The sequence below is a fragment of the Lipophrys pholis genome, assembly GCF_963383615.2.
Source record: "Lipophrys pholis genome assembly, chromosome: 5".
Classification (NCBI taxonomy): Eukaryota; Metazoa; Chordata; class Actinopteri; order Blenniiformes; family Blenniidae; genus Lipophrys; species Lipophrys pholis.
In genome coordinates, this window is record NC_137628.1 from 27,431,663 (window position 1) to 27,455,662 (window position 24,000).

Genomic DNA, 24,000 nt, shown 5'->3' on the forward strand with positions numbered 1-24,000 from the left:
TTGAATGACTTTGATTCCTATCTGCACTGGTTTCTTCATCATCTACAAGACTTGACTCTGTGCCCCTGTTACGCTGATAACCTGGCGCATATTGCCGGCTTTGCTCTAATCACAGTCACTGCACACATCGGGCTCTCTGCCACTTTTGACACTATTTTTCTGCAAATTAACACAAATTAACCTATAGATAGCTTCAACTTTCGTCTGGTGGTATATCGGTCCTGATTTTCCTTATGCTTTAAGGAATAAAAAGTACCACTGCAGTGAATAATGATATTATACAAATAAGGGATCCTATACAGATCGAGTAGGGCTGAGTAGGTACTAGTGGGAAAGCGCCGTACCTCTCCATCATGCAGCAATGCTGCTTAACACTATGTGCATGGGCATCCTGACTGATCTGCAGCTATATACCCTCATTACCAACAAATTGCAATAAACTGCATTCTGAAAGCTTGATATCTAAAACAAAATTTACTTCTGCAGTAGTTTAAGTTACCGTACAGCAATTTTGACTCTTTGTTTTACTTTGACCCCTTTTGATACTGATCACGGCAGACGTGGAAAACCCCACAATAGACGCAGTGTCTGAGATGTTCCAAACCAGACGTTTAGTTATTACAGCTTGGAACTACTAATACATGTCATAATACAGATGTATTTAATAATATTAACTTCAACTGTCAGTGGTTATTATATACAGATTGATGAATTTAAGAGGCATGAACTTATGAATTCAGAGAGATTACATTAAATTTAACTTTTCCTCACAGCTTTACCAAGCATTTTAGCTTTTTTTCCACCTCTTGGCCGTGGTCGCTCAGGTCAAAATGTCACCGATATGTTTTAGCCTTTGCACTTTGGATCAGCTTCATTTTCACCTGCAGGACACATTCTTTATGTTGAAGCACTTGCCCTGATAAAAAAGGCAGGCAGACAAATCTGTGAAGTAGTGATGTAGTTGCTAAAAACCTCAACATTTCCCAAAGGGAGCTGACGGATGTCAAAACAGAGGTAAATACAGAGAACAGGTTAAAGTTACACTTATAAATAAAAAAACTCAGTGTAGTGGATGTGTAAATAGAAGAAGTTAACTACTGAAACAGACAGACAGACAGACAGACAGACAGACAGACAGACAGACAGACCATGGGAGCAGGATGTTGCCTTTTATGTTACCTGTTTAGAAGGAACCAAACGTCAGAGATTTGAAAGTTGCATTAGTCTGCATCCGGCACTCTCTGCACTTTATTAATGAAAATGTTTGAAAGCAGATCTCAAGGTCTGAATAAAAAGCCAACACATCACAGTAAATTAGAAATCTGTGTGCAGGTGCACTTTCATTGCCACCTGTGTTACTCAGTGTCAGTTTGACGTGACATATGTGATCCTTTTCTCGTCTCTGATGTCCTCAAGAAACGGCACAAATCAATATTTTTCAAATTGCGACGCCACTTTCCATTGGGAAAATACATTTTCTGATACAATATTGTATTTAAAGAATGCCGAAGGCTATGTCAACATCGCTGCACCAATTCTTTCTTGGTTTAAAAATAACACAATATCTCCAGGGTACACGCACACAGTCCAGCTCGGTAAATCGTTCAGAACTGTCTCTCAGAACTGTCACCTTTTTCATATTTGGACTTTGGCCGTGATGCTGAAATTGAGGTACAATTTACGAAAATGGTAGGTTTATTGATCCATTTTAGTTTTTAATTAAAATAAGTCAATTCCATAAGCACTCACCAAAGTCTTGTGTGTCCCTCTTCAGCTCCTCCAAATAAACCACCTTCTTCCTCACCACACAGCCGTAGCTGTAACCTGGATGGCAGATTCAAACGCTTAGATCACGGGTTCAAATAAAGTGCAACACAAATCCCCCACAGCTGACTCTCACCTTTCTCCAGACCGTCCATGACCTGCAGCCTGATGATGTCCCCTTTATGGAAGCTGAGCATCGAGCGGTCGTCTGTCACAAAGTTACGCTCAGCAATCACATAGTCCGAGTCCTGAGGAGAAATACCACAATGACACAATCTCTTCCTTTCAAAAATAAAAATAAAAAAATCGCTCTCAAAGGGTTAAATTTCTATCTGGACTCAAATAAACGTCAGGAGGACTGCTACAGTATGTGATAAAAGTTATCAAATGCATGAGCCACAAGGGAATGTCTCAATAAACTATTCAAAAGTACTTGTGCCAATACTTTCAAGCTGATAAATCACTCAGCTGCTTTCCCCGTTATAGAATACGAGTGTTTTGTTCTGATGGGCTGTTTTCCAGGAAATAGGTCTGAAATAAGTTGGCCCATCTGATATTCAGGATGATGCTATGTCGAACTTTGCAAACATGCTGAATAAAATCAGCTGATAACTGACAGGGCGACTCCTTTGAAATCTTACATCTCGAGTGCATCGGATGCCACAATGACATGTCTTTTCTGTCAAATTTATAAAGATTCTCTCAAGAAATTCCTCTCAAGAGTCTAAGATGAATAATTATAAATCCCAGTGAATTCAGCCTTTTACCACTCTAATAATTTATTGAACGTGAGAGCTCAATACCAAAGCTTTACAGAGACGCTGCATTCAGGAGAATTGATAAACGGCACTGCACAGCAGGTCAAAGACCGATTTCTGATTTGTCTATTTCATTGTTGGACTTTCATATCGAAACGGAAAGTTCCTCACTACTCAATAGTTACCCGTGCGACTGCGGGTGGGAGCATACTCTACCTTTTTGATTTCATTGATGAAGGTGTCTATCAGATGTTTGACCTGAAGGGCCTTGGAGGAGAACAGGATGAGCTTTTCATTGCTCAAATTGAACTCCAGCATGTTTTCAGATGGGATGGTGACAAACAGGATGTCTGCATACCTTAAAATAAAGTTGACAATTATTCAAAAATTAATTCAAGACGGTATCTCGTTGTTCACTGCATGAATGATGTCAGTTAGATATTCTGACTTTTGCTTTTCTTTGCTGTGTAAATAGTTTTATTTGGCGGGAATATCTGTGACTGACACCTGCGTTATTGACTCAGAGCTGTCATGCACATTTTTATTTTTCAATTCCCCCTCATAAAACAAAACCAAAGAAATGCCAGTGTCTCTCCAAAAATGCAAGAAAAAACACCACATACGTGTAGGGTCGTAGGACTCTGAAGTAATCTGGGGCTGCAGCGCTGCTTTTCACAGTCTTCAGCAATTTGATGCCACTGTGGGAAACTGATAGCACCTGCACACCTGTTCCCACACTTCCCTGCACACACACACACACACACACACACACACACACACACACACACACACACACACACACACACACACACACACACACACACACACACACACACACACACACACACACACACACACACACACATACGCACACAGAGAGGTTTAATAAGAGCGAAATTAACACACCGACTCCTCCTCCGGCTCTGCTCACCGAGGCAGGGAAGAGTCTGGAGAAGTATATTTCCCAGGTTTCTCTGGCTGCGGCGACAACCGTCTTCTTCACGTGCTCCTCCACCGGGTCCATGTTCTGTTCAACACCGTGTTTAGCTGCCATTCACACAAACAGAAACACCAGCTCATGAATGTCAAAGAGATGTGTTTGGATTACAGCGCCGGGCCTTGAAAAAAACCAAAAAGAAAAGAAAAAGTCTCCAGGAAGAACAGACAGACTACCAAAAAGAGCTTTCATTTTCTGCCTTTCATCCCGGGTGATGCGCACACACGCCTCCGACAGGGTGTCGTTCACTATCTGGAGAACCGGAGAAGAGGGGAGGAAAGAGGAAAGGAGTGGAGAGGAATTTTAGGATTTTTATTTTTTTCCCTTTTTTTTTTTTAATTAAACCAAAATGTTGAATAAATAAAGAGTTACCTGTTTGAAAATGAGATCCAGCACCAGAGGATTGTTGAAGCTGTCTTTGGGATAGAAAACCTGTTGAAAACGTTCAGACACTGAACTCTATGATCGTTTTTCAGATAATAACTCATCTGTTTTTGTTTTGTTTTGTTTTGTGTTGTGTGCGTGCCCACCTCCTTCCTGAGATACAGCCTCCAGGAAACATTGGTGTAGGTGTAGTGCTCCTCATTGGTGCTCTGATGAAGTTGTGTCTGGATGGTTTCCGTCTCCACTGGAAGCTCTCGGGAAACTGCACCAAACACACACATTCTCTGCTATTTTCTGCCAGCAGTCTCATTTCCCCATGACGAAAGAATATTTTATTGTTGTAATCCTGATGACACAAATTCAAGATTTGCCCTCCACCTGCTGTAACAGCACATGCATGTTACTGTACTCTTTATCTTAATTTATTCTTTTTTACTATTTCGATTTAATTTGGTCAATCTACGCTCAGGCAGAAGATGATTGTGATGCAATGTTGACAATGTTGCTTCAAACAAGCAAGTTTTTTTTTTTTTTTTTTTTTTTTTCTCCAGATACCCAAAGCTAAAAGCTTGTCTCCACACAGAGTCGTTGTGTTATCTAGCTCGCAGGCAGTCCCTGGGGACAAGAGAGCGAACTATTTGGGTTTATAGAGGAACCTTTGCACGCCACTGGAGACCGCTGGTTTGGCCTGAGTGTTGTGGATCAGGAACAAAATCTCTCTCTGGGCTTTTCATGCGACGCCGCGGCAGACTAATGAGTGCTTGAACTCATCAGTGTGTCTGGACTGTGGGATGCGCAACATATAAATGACGTGACTGGCAGATAAATGCTCCTAGTGCAGAAAGTCCAGCAGAAGGTTTGGTGAGTCAACAGGGGAAAGAAAGCAGCAAAATGCCTCTGAAATATCGAGCATTATGAGGTACTGAAGCTTCCTACTGATTGCATTAGAACTCTAAGAATACTCCCAGGTAAATATGTTAGCTTTTTTATAAAATATGACATTTATTTAGGCTTTAAGGTTTAGAGAAAAGCTAAACACATTTAATGAACATATGTTTTGCGGTTGTTCTTCTGCTCGGTGGTTTCGTTTTCCCACGTTTGATGCCGTAGAGTAAAAATAAAACAATAAAGCATGAATAAAAAATGGCACCCTTTGGCTTTGCGGGGCTTTGAGCGCTGGTAAGAAATGCATGCAGCATAATATTATACACAATCTGTTCTTCTGAGAGTGAGACAGAAGATTCAACCAAAGCAGGAAACTCCATATGCTTTTCTTTACTTTGAGCGGTTGTAAGTACCTGGGGAAGGTTTGGTGATGGGCCGATAGGGTGCTTTCGTCTTTATGCTCTTGGTGGGTTTGAATCCCGCCTCTTTCATTGCAGTTGCTGAGGGCGAGGGGGCAACTGGACGCTTGGGCTGCAGGAGACAAAAAGATTGCCTGATAATGCGTAATATGCACTTTCAAGGAGCGTCTCCCATCAATCAGAAATAGTCAGGTTTTACCTGAGGGGCAGGAGGGTGGTCCATCTGGGGTTTGAGGATCTGTAGAGCTTCATCTCGCGCCGTTTGCTTCTTCATAAACTTCCCATCTGGCCTCCTGCACACACCCACACCAACTAACCTCAGACTTCAGGTACTACGTGTTTTCGGTGCAAATTTAATGTGTGTAACCTGAGTTTGTATATTTGGTGTCTACATTAATTTTAGCCCAAAATCACAGTATGTGACTGATCATAGGATTAACCACTGTGTTATATGCATAAAGCAAAGAACTTAACAAAGGTTGTGGCACAGTTATGTATGTTTAGTTGTTTTTCGTGTGTGTGTGTGTGTGTGTGTGTGTGTGTGTGTGTGTGTGTGTGTAAGACCTCACCTCTTCCCAGGTGGCAGTGGGCCTGGTGGCGGGGGTGGGGAGTTGTACCTTTTGATGATTTCTTTATAATATCAAACAGATCAGCGAAGAGAAGATATGAATTATTTTGCATGATAGTTTCTTTCTCTGTCAAAGTGATAAATTGATAAAAAATATATGAATATTTTATCGTATTACGATATTTATTATGTGGTTTATGGTTCTTTTTTTTATGCTTATGGTGTTTTCTAAGTTGTTTTTACATGAACTACTCGATGTGTGCCGTTTTAAATTGCTCCTAGGGGATAATTAAAGGTTCTTGAATCTTAAATAAATCAACTTTACGAAACATTGAAGAATCACTGGGTGAACCTGTAAATGAAAACATGTTTAGTATACTACCTTGGACACCGTTGCAGGGGACGATGTGGTCTGCAGTGCGAGGTGAATATTTCACCACCTCACCCACAGGAGGAGGAGGAGTCGTCACCACTGGAGCTAAAACACACAAATAACGCAGCTGAGACCTTCTATGCAGAGGAAAAAAAATCATTTCTAGACTAAGCACTATTATTCAGTCTCTTGCCGGCTTTCTTGCTCTCACTTACCAAACTTCCTGGCTGGTTTGTCCTTGTTTATGGGAATGCCTGGAGCCTTTCTCCGAGAGACGCTGTCCTTCTGTGAGAAAGAGACACAGACAGAGGACGTCATTTAACATTCTGCTTTAAATTTCCCTGTGCTTTGGATGAAGTCACATCCGAGGTCCTTCAGGGGCCTTCGTAAACTTGCAGATTTATGTTTTTCATTGCACTACATTGTACCAGGAATTTGTGAGCATTTTAGAGAAGAAATTATGTGTTTCTTCTTAATTCTGTTTCACTTTTGGAGGATGAGCCCACCTTCAAAGAGCTTGAACCACATTCTGCCCACCAGTCACTGCAACATTATGAACCAAATACAATAAGACACATACGATTGTAGTTACTACAGGTATCTAATTCAAAATATATGCCAAGCCTTTATATATAATCAGTAACTGTTATACTCTTGAAAGTTTATTTGATCGTGTCAATTCATCTACTACACACACAATAAATCAGCCCAATGGATTATGCCACATCTCATGAAAAGTAGTAATTCATGGTTTAATGCTGAATTTACACATTTTTCCACATATAATATTGGGAAGGGCTATTGGGATGCATAAACAATGCAAATCTAATTGTGTACACTTATCAGTTTGCACTAAAGCTTATCTTATATGTTAATTAGTCTCCACTAACTTACAAACTTACAATAATAAATTCAGTAATAGATAGATATTTTAGAAAAAGTAAATGCTCAATGTATAAATACTGTACTATACCCCCACCCCCTCAAAAAAAAAAACCAAAAAACCAAAACTCTCTCGTGCCCCCATCCCACAACTTCAGAAGTGCCGCAATAAATTCATTTTGAAATACATATACTGTAATTCGATGAAGTGATCAATGGTTTTACCCTCTTCTCATTAATTTGTATCAGGATTGTTTAGAAATCTAATAAAACTAACATACAGGTATAAGACGTCCCCTTGAACCTCTGATCTTTAATACTGAACATCTCCTTCCTTCAAAACACAATAAAAACCACAGAATAAAACGGTTGCTGAGGAAATAACCAACCCATTGTCATTTTGACCTCAAGGGTCACAAAACAAACTTCATAAAAACAAGTTTAAAAAGAAAAACCTTTTGACTTCTAATTGCCTCACTGTTCAATGTCCCTGGTGACATCAGTGAAAGAGAGGCGGCGGTCTCGCCCCGCTGAGGACAGCAGACATGACTCAGCTTGGCATTTGTCGTTGCCATGGCATCCAGACGGCAAAGACCGAACGTTGATGACCCTCGGTCACATTGATCAAAGATGGAGATGACTCCATGTCGGCTAAAGCCGGGGAAAGAGGCTCAGGCTCGAGCCTCAGGATGCCAGGAGGGCACGCAGCCCAATTTATATCAACTCATTCTTTGTTCCAGGAATTTTAACTCCATTAACTAAACCATAAAAACGTTGTTACTTTTTAAGGGAAAATCTAAAAACTGTCAAATAACACTGTAATCAACTATGAAACCTTTTCTCGCCCCATAAAATCTGTTTTTATACTAGAAACTTTGTTCTGTGTTGAAATGATTAGTTTAAGCTCAAATAAATGTTCTTTATTATATTAATTGTCATATGGTTTAACAATCTAATAACAAAATTACATGAATTAAAATTAATTGTTGATTAATACAGCTATTGTTTCAAACAGGTTCTTACCATTAACTTGCTTTTTTTGTTGATTATTAAGTATAGTTGACACAAAAAACCCAGTACCCCTGAGGCTATAGCAACTCTCCCTGTTCGAATAACTTCTGGATATGAGGTGGAAGATTATAATTATGCGCCTTATACATTACAGCAAGTGTATTAAGGTTGAAAATATTTCCATACCATAACACAAATATGGAAGAAAGACGGAGCTATAAAATAAGTTGAGTGAATTTTAATCTAATACTGATCAGATTTTACACATTATGCCAATATTTTGGGCAAATTTTGACTTCAGGATATTTATATGCTGCTTTCAAGTGACCTTTTCATCAAAACTAACTCCTAAAAATGTATTTACATGCACTTGTTCAATTTGTTTACCATTAAGAGAATGGTAAACAAAGAGAAACAAAGCCATATGATAGGGTTAGGGTTAGATATATACGAAAACTATAAAAAATATCAATTAGAAATAATAATATGTAAAAGTAGATTGTACAGGATTTAGTTTCTCACCCAAAAATCTCATCGTGGACGAGTTCTCCTACAATCATCTCGAATCAGGGGTACTCTCGCTGTGAGTTGACACTTCTAACAACTATTCCAATGCCCCCCCCCCCTAAAAAAAAACCCAACAACTCATGAATATGAAATCCGACCTGCACAGGGTCGGCCTTCGGCTGCGCTGCCTCTGCTTTGTTGGCGAGGTTTGGTCGAGGTTTGAGGTGGGGGGGCCGAGGCTGAGGCTCCGGTTGAGTCTGAGGATCAGCAGCAGGCTGAGATGGAGGCTGTTCCTGTTGAGCGGAGGGAGGATAGGGGCTGGGTGGGATGGTCGCCGCAGCGTAGGGAGTCGGGGTGAAGTTGGCGTAGGGGCTCGGCGGGATATTCGCGTACGGACTTGGTGGTATGACGGCATACGGGCTGGCGGGGGCGTACGGGCTCGGCGGGTGGTTGAGCAGAGGACTCATGGGGGGGCTCGTGATCGGGGAGGTGGGCGGACTCGACACCGGGCTGGTCACCATGGCCATCGCCTGCATGGTCATCTGCTGGGCCTGAGACACAGTAAACAGATGCTCGACTTCCAGAACAACAGCAGCGCCACAGAATCCAGCACCGGTCTGAAGCGAGGAGTTACCATGATGATAGCCTGCTGGTTCACAATCGCCTGCTGCTGCTGGGCCAAAACAGCCTGCTGGGCATCTGGAGAGGGAGCACAGCAAACACGGCCGAGGAATGCAAAATCATGTCGGATGAGAGTTGTTTTTTTTGTTTTTTTTCTTTCACACGTTTGCCATTACACTTGATACAAACCAGGTGTTACAGGTGCCACCGCCGCAACAGGAGGCGACATCACACCTCCCACAGGAAGGACTCGCACAGCTGTGGATGCAAAAACACACTCGCATCAGAGATTCCTGCCAGATTTTCTCAGGGTGTTTGTTTTTACTGCACTTGTTTGTATTCGGGAATACTGGGAACGAGCATGGCGTGTGAATGTTTAGCATGTGTGCCTGTGGTCGTGGCGGACCTCCGGGTGGCGGTGGGGGGCCGGCGGGCTGCCCTTGTTGCTGCCACGTGCCGCCGACTCCCCCGGCTCCCTTCATCCTGCTGGACAGCGCAGCCACTGATTCTGCCTCCTGCAAGGAGAGAAGGTAGAACAGACGCCTGATCACGATCTTGATTGAGACAGAACGAGGATGATTCCACTAAAGTGTTTTGGTGTGGAGTAACAAAAACTTCACCTCATGACCCAAGGAAAGGGACAGAAATGTGTCCATTGAGGTGCAGTGTGGCTCGACTAAGAGGCCATTTGAGTCTTTTAATCAAAACAAACGATTCAAGTACGTAAAAGTATGCCGATTTACCTCGATAGTATTACATCTATAAAAACGTAGTTGCATTCCTTACATTCAAATTGAGATAATTTATCAGATGGTGTCATGGTTACTATTTTACAAACTTGCTCACACTGAAAAGTCTTTCATTTTGTTTGGCCTCGGCCCAGCCACATGCTGGGGTCTTTCTCTGCCTGTTTTCCAGAAACATTATACAAACATTCACAGCGGGAGGTTTTATGTCTTGTGGATTTCTCCTTGTGAACTTTCTGCCCAGATTGGACTGCAACTGTATGTTGCCTGTTGTAAACAGAAAACCTGCATATTCAGTGTTTATGCCTCCTGTCAAGCATTAGCTATTGGCTAAATTCATGTCTTTAAGTTGTTCTGGTAATGCAGTATCTCAAATGCAGATTGAGTCATTTAAGGAACAAATAACTTTATTCATGAGTTTAATTACATTTAAATTAGGATGGTTTTGGAGGCCAAAGGTTTAAGGTCAAAGATACATTGGTTTTACTTGTAAAATAGAAAAAAAGAAAAAGAAATATAACATATTTTACTCCATTTCTGGGTGGTTTTCAAATATTGTATCAGTCAAACAAATGATAATATGAATTGCAGAACATACCAGACAGTAATGAGCATTTGATTACTTTTATTTTTCAATTATGCAGAAGTGTAGCTCGATCAAAGAAAACTGTTGTAATCAATACCCGGGTCTATTTAATTTTAAGCAAAATAAGTGTAATTTACAGTGAAATGTTAGAGAATATGTTATTTTCCCCAGTAATGATGAATTATTGTATTTAATTGAATTCATCCTGTGTGAATGGAAATTATAATTAGTGGTACTGCATCATTGACAGATTAATCAAAGTATTTACAGATAAGTATTTATTATAATTGGAGTTGGTGTATCATGGGCACACTGGCTTTCTGAAAGTTCTAGTATGATATTATTATGGTACGTTGACACTATGTTCCCGGCAGCCACGGCAGCCCCGTTTCAGGCCACCATGGACAAAACGGGACGTGAGTCAACGCAGGGGGACGGGATGGGCAAACGTAACAGGTCGTGATTGCCGTCGGTGCCGTGCCAGACTTTTAATTTGTCAAAAAAAAATTTGTCGCGGCTTATCGCGGCACGTGACGGTTTGTGGACCCAACGCGTTACGTTCTACTATGTTTCACGGTTGCTTCGCGTTTTATCACGTCGCGCCGCGACGGCGTAGTTACGATGGATGGCAGCCGTTTCATCACATTCAAGTGCTTTTGGTGGTTTGTGGACCCGACACCTTGCGCGCGCGGTCTGGGAGGAAGCCGAGCCCGGAGGGGAGTTTCATTGGAGTCTAAAGGCCCCTGAATACTCCCTTTTTAAACCCATAAGAACAAGAAGAAAATTCGGCAGTGACGTCAGCCAGCTGCTGAAAAAAAGCTTTTTCGGCAGGACTGTTCATACTCTGATAAGAAGCTGCCAAAGTCGGAGGTCACGCCCCCTTGCAGCAGCCACACATCTGTGATGCGGCATTTAAACTTTTCAACTGCACCGTTTATTTATCGCCTCCAGTGCTTTCAGAAATACATTTCTCTGAACTTTTTCAGTAATAAAAGAGAGTTTTTGTCCGAGCGCCATGTTGGTCCGGTATTAACTACAGGAGCTGACAGCTGTTCGTGATGCGTTCAGGTGCATCATGTAAAAGCCTCCACTCCGACATTTTAACGAGCTGCGGCGCTCGTACAGTAGCAATGTTACAAGCTAAATCTGATTAAAATATGACTGACAGTCATGAGCGAACTGGAACTGGAACGCATGCGCAGCACACGGCAGTGCAGAAGTTTCGGCAGTGCGGCTCCCACATAGTTCGGCCAGGGCGGTTGGCACAGCCGAAACAAATTTCTTCGGCTCTAGGGAGCTGGGAGAAGGAAATTACGTCATTTTGTTCTACAGGACCTCGCATTGCCGAACTTTCGTCTTGTTCTTATTGAGTATGAAGAGGCCTTGAGCGATCAACGACAGAACAACTTCTACAAGCTCTGCCACCGAAAAAGAAATCCAGAGGTATGTCTGCACCCAGCTAAAGTCTCAGGATACAATGATTACCTTCACGTTTGGTGGTTCTTTGAGGCATAAACGTGCTTCAAAATGGTCCAACGTCCACATTTCATCCGTAGAAAGTCTTGACAGAACGTGAACAACGGGCCACGCCTTCCTCAGAATTCCCCAAAATCCCACGGCGCACTACGTTTCGGGCTGCCGGGAACATCGTGTAAACCTCCCCTAATACTCAGGTACAAAACTAACCAAGCTGTGACTTATAAAGTTTTTACCGGTGAGTCGTTAATGACGGTGAGAAATGTCGATCAGGAATCAAACACTGACCCATAAATCTACACAACAGTGTGTGTGTGTGTGTGTGTGTGTGTGTGTGTGTGTGTGTGTGTGTGTGTGTGTGTGTGTGTGTGTGTGTGTGTGTGTCTCATTAAATAATAAGTCCTTCATTTGCCAGAGTGTCAGTCCCTCGTAAGCAGATCCCCACGTTGCCGGGGCGGGAAATCGCCGTGGCGATCCGGTGGCTGTGACAGTTACGGTAACTGGGTAACGTAATAGGTTGCTGGGTGGGAGACGCCTGTAGAACACATCTGATACATGCTACTAATTCCTGTCAGCCACATCCGATAGTGCGGCGAACATTCAGCACATCCCCGTCCCAGCTGATGGATCCAACATGGCCCATATTCACTGCAATGTGTCGGGGTTTCATTCAATATCACGATTTCAGGAGAACAAATGAAGTTTTAATAAATGTAGCTGATGTTCTTAATTTGTCCACAAAGGCAAAGCTTTTCTATTTTGTAACTGAGAACCAGAACTGAACAGCTAAGAGCAACGATTCTAGTTGCTCAGAAATGAGATCCGTAGCTGTTGAAAGTTAAACCTTAACTAATGCACATTAGAGTGGGTTGTCTTTGTAATGCTAGGTTGCAGGTACCATTCCACATCTCTATCGGTCCATATCTTGAGGCGTCCTCAAGGAAGACACCAAATTGCTCCTCAAAGATGGATTAAGTGGTGCTATATAAGTGAAATCCATTTGCTATGAGGTAGAGTTTGTGAAAAGATGAAGGCTCAAGGCTGCTGAAAAAGGATCGTTTGTTATCATTTATGTGTGTTGGGTCTACAACTTGAATCCAAGATTACAAATTTGGAAATCTGAATTAAATTTGAACTGCTCAGAGATATACACCAAAATGTGGTTTAACTACAGCAGTCACATTCATGACTTGTGCACGCATGAAAAGGAGCCTATTCCCCTGTGGGCTCACTTCACGTTACCTCTACGCTTAAAGAATGGCAGAATTGAAATAATTAGTTTCTTAGTAGCTGCCGGTGAAATTGGTGGATGGAGCACTCTCCTCTCATGTGGTCAAGTGTGTCACAGGGAGTGAATTATGTAACTTACTCCAGCGCCGTCTGACAGTACAGGGTCAAACAGGCTGTCAAGATAACGATCCATCCCTCTCTGAGGCTCCAAGTCTGAGCGGGAAGGGACGACAGGAGTTCACGGTCTGTGCAGCTCAACGTTAATTTCTGTACTCACACCATCTCTGCAGCTTTTCACTAATGTACCTTGGCCGAATCCGTCAGAGCCGGGTATGGTGGAAAAAAACACGTCATCCTTCATGTCAAAGCCGCCACCCAACAGGCTTCTGTGGGGAAATAAGAAAACAGTAGGTTCTGATTTTATATTTCCCAAGGCTCATAAGTACAGTGATCTTGCACTTGACTCTAGTTTATGTCTGATTGGTGGACGTCGGATCAACATTTGTTCTATTTAAGTGTTGTTTTTCGTCAAACGCAGCCTCTGTACCTGCTAAGTGCTCCTCATTGTTCACCAGCTTGGTGATAAATGCGTCTGTCTGAGGTTTGATGGTTTGTTTTTTTAGACCGCGAATACATTTCCTGCTGTGATGCAAAGCAGTATCAAAACACCGAGTGTGAACTGAGACCAGACAACTGAATTATGTGGAAAATCTTACTTAACAAAAGTAGCAAAAGTAATGCTGATCTGTGAGTCAAACTATACTAACATTCACGATGATTGTAGTTTTGCGGTTATGAAATTTTGTCCAGTGATTTTGAACCTGAAGCCTTTTGTAACTGATTACATGATGGATCAGAGGGATTGTGACACGGTTTAAGTAAGAATATCTAACACATCTGTGGCTGTTGTTCCTTTCTTTCTTTCTTTTTTTTTTTTCTAAATGTGTTTGAATGAGTTACTGGATATTTCCCCTCTAAAACCTGTACTAGTCCAGAGTGTAATGACTGTAATGACTCCGGCCTTCAGTCTGATGGGGTGGCATTGAAACTGGATGGATTTTATAAAACTTAATGTCTATCTGCGTCTATGAGTGTTTTAGTTTGGGCTTTTTTCCTCTTTTAAACCTTTGTTTTATTTATCCAAATATACATTGTATATGTTTTTTTTTATTTTTGAAATATACAACCAATTATTCATATAAAAATGTGCATATTTCAATACCCTTGTGTTTTGAGATTAATTTATCCAAATAACAGTCTTTTTTTTAAATCTGAATTACCGTACACTTGCTGATTCTTATTTTGTTCTTTTCCTGTTCACTTTCTTGTTTGTAAGAATTTTTCCTCAATTTTGAGAACTTTGTGCTTCTGATTTCTGCCCTGTGGCCACCAGGTATGAAATCGTTAGGACTGTTAATTGAGTAATACTCTTTAAGCAGATAATTGCACAAGTTTGGACAGTTAGTCCCACTTTTTTCATATTTAAACTAAGTTAAGTCATTTTGAGCTCGCAGAGCATGACTACTCTATGCCATTGCAGTTTGTACATTGCACATATATGTAAGTGCCTTTCAGGTACATACATAATGAAAACGTTGAAAAACGAGTTTGAAGACAGTCATTTCTTATGCTAACAAGAAGTATTCACATGAAACACAAGCGTTAGTTATTAGATGCAGCAGTCATGTTTTTATATATATATATATATATATATATATATATATATATATATATATATAACAGTCCATACAATTCAGAACGAGATATTAAATGCAGTCACGTTGAGTTCAAGATGGTTTACAGGGATGTTCACCACTGATATTAAAGCCACACATCTTAGAGAGTTAATTGATGTTTGATCTGGATGAACAGGCCACAGGAATAAGCTGATTATTTTTCCTTTAAAAAACACGTCTGGATGACATCACAGCACACGTTTTCTACTGCAACACACTCATCTGTGACATCTTGTTTTCAGGTGACTTTTTGGTGGCTCAACACTGGCCAGAGGATTAAACCTCTATATGGGGATTTCGTACTGGTTGCCCAGCAATGTTGTTGAAACCTCATATTTAGGTTAATTTATTTCACTTTGAACATAGACTGCAAATTCAACAAGATTAAAAATAATCTAAAGTAAAACCACAGCTGGTTATGATACTGACGCTTTGCACAAAAGCTTTGGGGTAACCCTCAGCCTGTGCATAAGAGGAAGGAGTTACACGTGTTTTCTTTCACGACTATGAATAAGACACCAGGGCAATTAGTATTCTTATTGCTTAGCTCAGCCCTAAAACATAACTGTGCTGGTGATCCGCTGTTATCTAAACACAACTTAGCCTCTGACATGACCGGCTTGAATTCAAGCACGTGTGGGGAGTTTACTGTATACAGTCACGCTCTGCATCACTGATCGCAAATGGCCAAAGACGTAATCACACAAACCAGTAAGGAAGAGCTACAATGGAGATAATTACATTTTAGCAAGAAAATCAACCTAAAAACACTACGACTACTGCTATGTATCACAAATATTGATCTTTAGTCTCTAATCAAGGTCAGAGTGATGCGCACTGGTTAATAGGTCAAGGGGAAGGCTCGAGAATACAGGAAGTGTGTGTGTGTGTGTGTGTGTGTGTGTGTGTGTGTGTGTGTGTGTGTGTGTGTCTCACATGCTGGCATTGGGCCGCACTCTGCTCGGCTCCTGTGCAGAGATGATAAAGTAGCTGCTGTGTTTGGGAAAGTCAGCGGGAAGCTCAAGGTCTGACATCAAGTCCAGCACGTAGTCCGATCCCTCCAGTTCCACCCACTGAGCTGGCTCCTTCAGCAGCACCGACCAGCCTCGACGGCTCTCCAACACACCCCTACACACACCCACACATACAATAACACATTCAAATGTATTCAGACCAACAAGGAAAACAAAAAGTTACATTTCCTTTAGTTTCCGTCCTTCCTTTAGATAATGTGACATCAACAACATACCGGTGCTGTAAGATGTCTTTGGCCATGTCTTCCCCGGTTGTCCATGAATGGAGAGGACACAGGAAGGACACACCTGAAGGAGCAAAGTTACATTCTAAAAAAATGCTTCTTTATTTCAGACTGAAAAACAATTGCAAATATTGAAGCGTGTTATTCCATCTTGTAGTGGCTTAGAGCCATCTATATCAAGCCGTGAAATGATGCTTTCCACTGTATCGCTAAATCAAAGGCGGCAGCCGCCTCCCTGATCTGTCTATGAAGACTCTCCGACTGCAGAACCTCAAACAGACACAAACACAGCCAGTGAACCGAAGCAAGTATCAGGTGTTGTCTAATCCTCGGCGGACTTGCCAAAAGGCCAGCAGACAGATTAGCTGGATGAGAGGAGAAAATGAGAGGGACATTTTTTTTTGGTGTGTATGTGTGTGTGTGTGGAATATAGAGCACACATTGACCAAGTTCAGTACAAAAACAAAGAAAATCAAACTGCGACTTAAGGTTGAGTCAAAAGGTATCAAATGAATCTTCAGTTCAGAAATCACGCCAGCAAATTTGGATCCTCGTTCGAATGTGATACAAAAACCGACACAACTACCTCTGGAAAGTGCTGCTGCTATTTTTTTTGCAATCAGTGGAATGTTAGATTATGGTAATATGACAAAAATACGCTGTAAGTCTGACAATGACGTGGGACTGAAGTGCAGCTTGTGACGGGTCTTCGGCCTTTATTAGAAAAAAACCTGGAGGGTGGTGGTGTATGAACATAATTCATATCTTCAAGAAAAGCAAGAGAAAGGTATAGTTTTGCCATTTTAATTCTATTATTATTAAGCTGCATGGACCTACAGTGATGCAGTCTCATCTCGTGAGATTATTCATGGTTTCAATCTGAGTGGTGTTTGGGGGCCTTTCTCTGAGGAGATTGCATGTTCTCCCTGTGAGTGTGTTCACTTTGTAACAGTCCAAAAGGTGCATTTCAGGTTTGTGTTCCTAAAAAAATTAAATAAAAGACCATTGATGTGGATGATGGACAGGTGGGGAGTAAGTTGCACTACCCTAAAACAACACAATCATTGATTCTCGTATTCAATCCAATAAAGAGACACCTGTTCACCAAGCCTTGCTGCAAGGTGAGAGTGCTTAACTAAAATGTAGCTCATAAATGTAAACCCAGGGGAGTGCCTACGTAAATCACATTGATAAGAATTGTAAAGAGGCATTAGTTTCTATTATCAGTAAGTTGAATTACTATAAAGTGACAAAACATTCCAGAGTTGCTCATGCAGATGTTTCTAATGTGGGAATATCCCAGAATAAGTGAAAAAATCCTTGCATGAAGAGAGAACATGCTAACTCCATACAGAAATACTAGAATCAAACGTATTCTTCAGACGAGAGTGTAAGTCATTACATATAGACCCCCCCCCCCCCCCCCCCCCCAAAAAAATGGCTGGTGTCAGAAGAACTTTCCCTTTGACAGCAGATGTTGAGAAAACAGACGCGTCACTTTCAGCGATGCCAACATCTCTTTCTGTAACATTTCCATGCCGGTGCAGGGAATTAAAACTGTGTTTCAGATCACCTCACTGACCTCCGGACCGACGCGGGTTTGTTTTCTCACCATCAAAGCAGTGGACGTGCAGAACGGTGTGAGCTCTCTTGCGATTGGCTGTCCACTCCAGCAGACAGGGCGGGTATGTCCGGATGTACTCTGGCCCGACACTGAGCCGCTGCAAACCCTGGAGCAGACGGTGCTGACAGACACAGTTGTAGCCCTCGGGGCCGTAGTCGGACACGAACCTGCAGTAACAACAACAACAACAACAACAACAGGAGGCATGAGGAGAGACACAAACAGATATATTCAGACAACACAGCCAGGGAAGCACTGCTCTCACGCAAAATAGACCGATCTGAAATCACTCTCCAAGCACTATAAGCATTATTTTGATAATAGTAATCACTGAGACTTTAACAGTGACGCAAACACATTGAAATGCTTCAGTCTTACTTCAGCAGGTACTTTGCCAGCCTTTGCGAGGGCAGGAAGGAGGACAGACAGGAGGAGAGGAGGAGCCAGCCACGCTCTGAATTCAGGAAGTTGGGATTCCTCCACACCTGCAGGTGGAAACAATGTGTTAAAGTACACTGAAGAAGGTCCGTACGTTTTCCTGTAATCAATAAAAGCATTGTCAATTCTTACTTGATTGGCAACCTGAGCCAGGATCTCATCTCTGAGGTTGGGATTTGCCAGGCCTCTTTGGATGATATAGTTCCCAAACAGATTCTCCTGAGCCCCGTTCAAGTTCGGGTCACCCATGAACCTGAGGATCTATCGGAAACAAAAGGCGTGTATTCATGATACGCACCGCAAGTACTGTTCAGCAAAAGGATTCCCCTGAGCTTCAAAGTTTTAAACAACAGGTAATAATAGATTACTGCAGGATGCGTTTACATCATAGCATCAGATCATTTGACCCACTTTGACTCCAGGCTTGTGAAAACCTCATTGCAGGGTTTTTCATGTTCATGGGTTTATTTCTGTGTTTTCACGCCACAGTCCAAAAACATACATCTTAGGCTAATTGGTAAAGTAAGTGTGAATGTGAGTTGCTTTGTGTGTCACTTCTAAATAAATTGACTGGCCATAAGAGAGGATTGTGGTCCTAAGTTAGATAAAATGATGTAAAAGATAAAAAAAAACAAGTAGTTTCTATGGTTACGGCTCATCGTTGTATGTTTTCATCAAGTCGTCTCACAGGACTGACTCAGAGAAACAGACAAAGACACACACATGCAAGCACCTACGATTAATTTAGAATCACCGTTTAACCTAAAAAGCATTTCCTGGGCTTGTGGGTGGAAGAGGGAACACTTGGGGAACAGAACAGAAAAACAACTGATAGGTGCAGGAAGAACGTGCAAACTTCACAGAGCAAGTGATTTCAAATTTTCTTTTTAAACATTTTTTCTGATTCACATCAATAATCTTAGCATTTAAATATTATTTGTACGATGTATTCATCACAATACGAGCAGTTAAAAATGCTGTCTTTTATTGTTGCTTTTCAGTTATCGATGCAGACCTGAGGATAATTGACAGCAACACATTTTGACATAAGATATGATAGTGTTTTTTTTTAATATATATATACATATTTACATGCAGGTAAACACACTTAATCACATCAGCAATAATAATATCTTTGGTATTTTACAGTCTTTTAGTGTAAATGTTTAACAGAACCTCTATTATTGAAGTGATGCTGTTAGTTTTGAACCAAACGTACCAGAATGAAGATGTTCAGCGCTCCTTGTTTGTGCTCCTCATCCATTCGGATCAAGGAGTTTTCCAGCGGGGCTGTCGCCATCCCAAACACTGGCTCCTAAAACACACAGACTATATGTACTACGCACAGTGACTGTCTGTAGTGCTCACATAGATTTGTCTTGTGACGTATACCGTGGTAAATTTATGCTGTGTTTACATGTGAACACATTTACTGCATTGCCTGTGGGCTTCTATTACTCATGGGGTTGGCACATAAATTGGTTTACGCAGTGACACTGCGGAGACACTCCTCCCCGTCGGGAATCCTAAAGCAAGTCATCATAATGCAAATCACAATATTTCACTGGGGAAAACTTGTTGGAATGATAAGCAGGTGGGCGCTGTCGTTTTAGTGAGTATGCAAAAAAAAACAACAAAAAAACAAACTTGGTATAATGACCTCTGCAGTGATGGAAAGACAGAGTCTGGGCCCCACTAAACTTCATGTGTGCCTAAGACCTGCAGGGTGTGCGTGCATGTCCGTGTGTTTGTACCCTAAATATGGCCCGGATGTAGTGTGTCATGAGGTAGTTGTTGATGTCCAGAGGCAGAGTCAGCTGGGGGTCAACCTGAACCTTGGGAGCCTGGACCACTGCCAAACAGTCAGAATGCAGCTCCTCCCCACCTACAGCACACACACACACACACACACACACACACACACACACACACACACACACACACACACACACACACACACACACACACACACACACGGAAGTTATGACACAAACGTTGTATCAGCATAACTTTTCTAATTCTATCAAGATGAAGGTCAAGACTGAACCTGGTGAGCCACAAAAGGGGGCTGCTGGAATACTAACAAAACACAATGAACGCTTTTTGTTTCGGAGCCCAGATACAAGCTCAAGAGACTCGTTCTCACTAGACATCTTAAGAATATTGTTGAGCTGAAGCAGCTCCGTGATTGTGGATGGTCCGAATGTTCTCGGTTGAAGTTTGGAGGTTATCGCCATTAGAGAAAGTTCAACCCTGAATAAATGCATCACTTACCGTGACTGTTCAGGTGTGTGTGTGTGTGTGTGTGTGTGTGTGTGTGTGTGTGTGTGTGTGTGTGTGTGTGTGTGTGTGTGTGTGTGTGTGTGTGTGTGTGTGTGTGTGTGTGTGTGTGTGTGTGTGTGTGTTGCATTACATTACCTGAAGCCGCCTGTAGCAGGCCTGCCAGCTCAGCGGGGATAGGCAGTGTTGTCACATTCACGACCTCCCGATTGACTCGATCCTGCACATTTACAGAAACAATTTGATCACACATGAATGCTCCCTCTTCGTCTTTAGCTCAGATCGCATCTCTCTCCTCCTCCTCCTTCTCCTCCTCCTCCTCCTCCTCCTCCTCCTCTTCCTCCTCCTCCTCCTCCTCCTCCTCAGACACTTTCACCCTGTCTCTTTCATCACTCACCTCCTCTGCTTTCCTTGCAGGCTCCACCACTGTCTGACAGAAAGACAACAGTATCACACTTCACACATTTGTTCAGTTTGAAATACTTTAACTCTGTAACTGTCTCCAGCGTTGCTCTCCTTGCATACCCTCATGTAACGCTGGCGGTTGACGATGAGCCGCACGGCCGAGCGTAACTTGATGAGGTACTTCCTCTTCATAACAAATTTTTTTCTGTTTGGGAAAAGAAGAAACCTTACTGGATGGATCATGGAGCGATGGCAATTTGTGCATCGAATGCCATAAGAACAGAAACGTTCCCTGCGAATAATTTGGATGCGCTTGTCTTCAGAAATGGGACATTTCACTATAATGTCAATCACTGTGATATGATCAGGCTTAGTAAGATCCATGTTAATCACACAGTTCTACTTCTTGTTTCGGTGCACTTTTTATTTTTTTTTATATGTATAATGGGCCATTCCCTCAAACGTACCAGAGTGTGACGGATGATCTTGTAAATGTAATTACAGATTCAAAATGTTTAACCTTGAGTTTAATGTCAGTTTATTGAGTTTTAACTCACTGGAATGAGATTCCAATTTCAGCTATTTGAGGCTGACAGTGAATGAGAAATCTATCAGCTTTGATGAATGAGCACAGCCTGAATCCCCTGGACTTGTCTCCTCACATCAAGGAGAAAGAAGTAGGTTGTCTGTGATAAGGCTCGCCCTGTTTGTCTCCATGAAACCGAACACTGAATCCTAAAGTGACTGAAGTTCAAGACTGAAACTCCAGACTCAGGCGACACAATGTGCCAGCCATTAAATAACAGAAAAGCTCAGTGGAGGAGACTTGTGATTCATTTGTAGAAGATGAAAAGAGAACCTGTTTCCATCTTTTTTTAAATTTTATGTTATTTTCTAGCTTTGTTACGTCTGTTGTAGTCACAAACTGAATGACTTATAGTTTCACTGTGCTGTTTGTCAGTCTGCAATTTCTCCCATGTCATCTTTAAACTCATTTTGCGTTGGAAACAATGTGTTTTGGAAGAATTCGTTTTTTTTTTATATAAACACCACTACTTTTGCACTCCAACGTGCATCTTACCTGACGATGTAGCCACGGCATCGGGCTTCAAACAGAATCATACGCCGTCTGAATTTGGTGAATTTCTTGCGGATGAAACACATACGAGTGTATCTCTGCAGCATCATGGCAGCGATGTGCAGCACCCGGTCGCGCTTCCCCTCCAACAGCTGATACAACTCTTCTTTTAAGAAGATCTAACACACACACACACACACACACACACACACACACACACACACACACACACACACACACACACACACACACACACACACACACACACACACACACACACACACACACACACACACACTTCTGCAGCATCAGTTTTCAACCACAGAGTGTGTCTGACATTTTCTTGAGCATGTGTTACTCCGAGGGCTGACCTTACTGACTCCCAGCTGATAAGAACCAGCCTTGACCGGGCCGAGTTTGTGGAGCATGATGACACAGTTCTCACCATCGGCAGGTGGCGGATCCCTCATGCAGAGCAGGGCTTTATACCTGTGTCCGTGTGGGACAGTTCAGTTTAAACATTAATAAATGACAACACAAACCTCACCTGTGATGAGAAATGCTCACAGTGGCAGCGAGTCTGTGAGGTTTAGTATGAGGCTGATTGGCATTGTGGGTGTTCAGTCTCTGCTCTTCAGTATTTGTTTGTTTCTACCGGTTTTAGCGTGCATCTAATTGCCTGTGGACTCTGACATTGTTCTTTTCTGTGAGGCTGCACTTCAGACTATTTCTGCAGCGAGCGGTGAGAGGTGCTGCGAGATCAATTGGTTTCAGCTGCTTTGCGACTGCAGGAGCTGACAAATGCCAGATGGCTATTTCAGCATGAAGAAATTAGTGTGTGAATTGTACTCTCTGCTGTAAAAAAGGCAATTATTCAAACACTTTTGACAAGTCGATAGTGGAAAGTGGTTAGAGCAGTCGATATGAATCTTTTTATGAGGAAGATGAAGAGGATGGTTTTAATTAAATCTCACATTTATCCCCAAATGTGAATATTAGTGAGTAGCCAACCTTTTAAGGAAGCTGTGAAAGTGCAGTCTGATGGGATAACCATCCTTTCTGATGTAGATGGTCTCCATGATACCCGAGTAATGCATCTGAGTGTTAACCAGCTCCACGTCAAACACTCCAGGTTCCTGCGCATAAAAGAACCCTTTTGTTATGTATTTCATGATAACTGTAATGCAAAAAAACAACAACAAAAAAACAAAACAACAACGACAAGACAGACAAAGCAAACAAATAAAACCACTGCAAACCTTCGCAAGAAATTACAAATATACCTTATGATGGTTTGGCTTGATGCATCGCACAAAATAAGAGGTACACCTGTCACAGATGGATGAATGGATGAATACATAAACACGAGTCAAAAAGCAAATTAATCAACAATTGAAATGATGTGTGTGAGGAAAGTGGGAGATAATAAACTATTTTCCACGTTTAAAGCTGGAGTCAAGCACAAAGCTACTACAAGGTTACAACACTCAGCGTGGATACCACCGGAAGAACTGAGAAATCTCTTTATTTTAAGATGACGAGAACCCGAACAAAGTTATTTCTGGTCAAGCTACTTCATGTTTCACAAGAAACTCAAGTGAAGAACTCCTGAAGTTCTCTTCGGGGACCACCCACTGTTGTTGCACACAGCGCGTGCTATGCATTGTGGGTATCTAACAGTGACAATGGCAGAGACTGCAGTTTTTTGAACTGAAGGAAGGGGAGGAGGAGAGCATGTTTAAAGCAGAGGAGGAGGAATATATTTTGTGACAAGTCATGATTACTGATGAGATAGTAAAAAAAAAACAACGTAGGAGCCATATTTGCCATTTGTGTGTTCGTATATGCTTCATAAGATGTGTAATAAGGATTTTCTTACTTCCCCACTGCCTCAGCCAGCTGCTCCTCAAAACTACCTTTTCCTGTACAACTTTTTCTATAACATTCTTTTCTCTCAGCTCTGGGAGCAAGAAC

The 24,000-nt window shown here is 41.9% G+C and overlaps 1 protein-coding gene across 1 annotated transcript in view; it reads right to left on the reverse strand.

Annotated features, from left to right (window-relative positions):
- Positions 1 to 24,000, reverse strand: part of myo15ab (myosin XVAb) — a 61,550-nt gene that overhangs the window by 11,166 nt on the left and 26,384 nt on the right. Inside the window, exons 27-59 of the mRNA XM_080463649.1 lie at positions 23,310 to 23,355; positions 23,038 to 23,162; positions 22,398 to 22,515; positions 22,030 to 22,205; positions 21,069 to 21,153; positions 20,941 to 20,973; positions 20,682 to 20,763; positions 20,018 to 20,148; positions 19,483 to 19,578; positions 18,396 to 18,524; positions 18,204 to 18,310; positions 17,814 to 17,992; positions 16,193 to 16,265; positions 15,880 to 16,071; positions 13,514 to 13,593; positions 13,347 to 13,420; positions 9,576 to 9,684; positions 9,348 to 9,427; positions 9,183 to 9,236; positions 8,707 to 9,099; positions 6,364 to 6,433; positions 6,158 to 6,253; positions 5,777 to 5,837; positions 5,407 to 5,500; positions 5,202 to 5,319; positions 4,050 to 4,165; positions 3,892 to 3,951; positions 3,696 to 3,771; positions 3,454 to 3,569; positions 3,146 to 3,264; positions 2,739 to 2,880; positions 1,901 to 2,012; positions 1,750 to 1,824 (exon numbers count right to left, since the gene is read on the reverse strand). Coding sequence (XP_080319775.1) covers positions 1,750 to 1,824; positions 1,901 to 2,012; positions 2,739 to 2,880; positions 3,146 to 3,264; positions 3,454 to 3,569; positions 3,696 to 3,771; positions 3,892 to 3,951; positions 4,050 to 4,165; positions 5,202 to 5,319; positions 5,407 to 5,500; positions 5,777 to 5,837; positions 6,158 to 6,253; positions 6,364 to 6,433; positions 8,707 to 9,099; positions 9,183 to 9,236; positions 9,348 to 9,427; positions 9,576 to 9,684; positions 13,347 to 13,420; positions 13,514 to 13,593; positions 15,880 to 16,071; positions 16,193 to 16,265; positions 17,814 to 17,992; positions 18,204 to 18,310; positions 18,396 to 18,524; positions 19,483 to 19,578; positions 20,018 to 20,148; positions 20,682 to 20,763; positions 20,941 to 20,973; positions 21,069 to 21,153; positions 22,030 to 22,205; positions 22,398 to 22,515; positions 23,038 to 23,162; positions 23,310 to 23,355 — 3,617 coding nt within the window. The remainder of the gene's footprint in view (positions 1 to 1,749; positions 1,825 to 1,900; positions 2,013 to 2,738; positions 2,881 to 3,145; positions 3,265 to 3,453; positions 3,570 to 3,695; positions 3,772 to 3,891; positions 3,952 to 4,049; positions 4,166 to 5,201; positions 5,320 to 5,406; positions 5,501 to 5,776; positions 5,838 to 6,157; positions 6,254 to 6,363; positions 6,434 to 8,706; positions 9,100 to 9,182; positions 9,237 to 9,347; positions 9,428 to 9,575; positions 9,685 to 13,346; positions 13,421 to 13,513; positions 13,594 to 15,879; positions 16,072 to 16,192; positions 16,266 to 17,813; positions 17,993 to 18,203; positions 18,311 to 18,395; positions 18,525 to 19,482; positions 19,579 to 20,017; positions 20,149 to 20,681; positions 20,764 to 20,940; positions 20,974 to 21,068; positions 21,154 to 22,029; positions 22,206 to 22,397; positions 22,516 to 23,037; positions 23,163 to 23,309; positions 23,356 to 24,000) is intronic.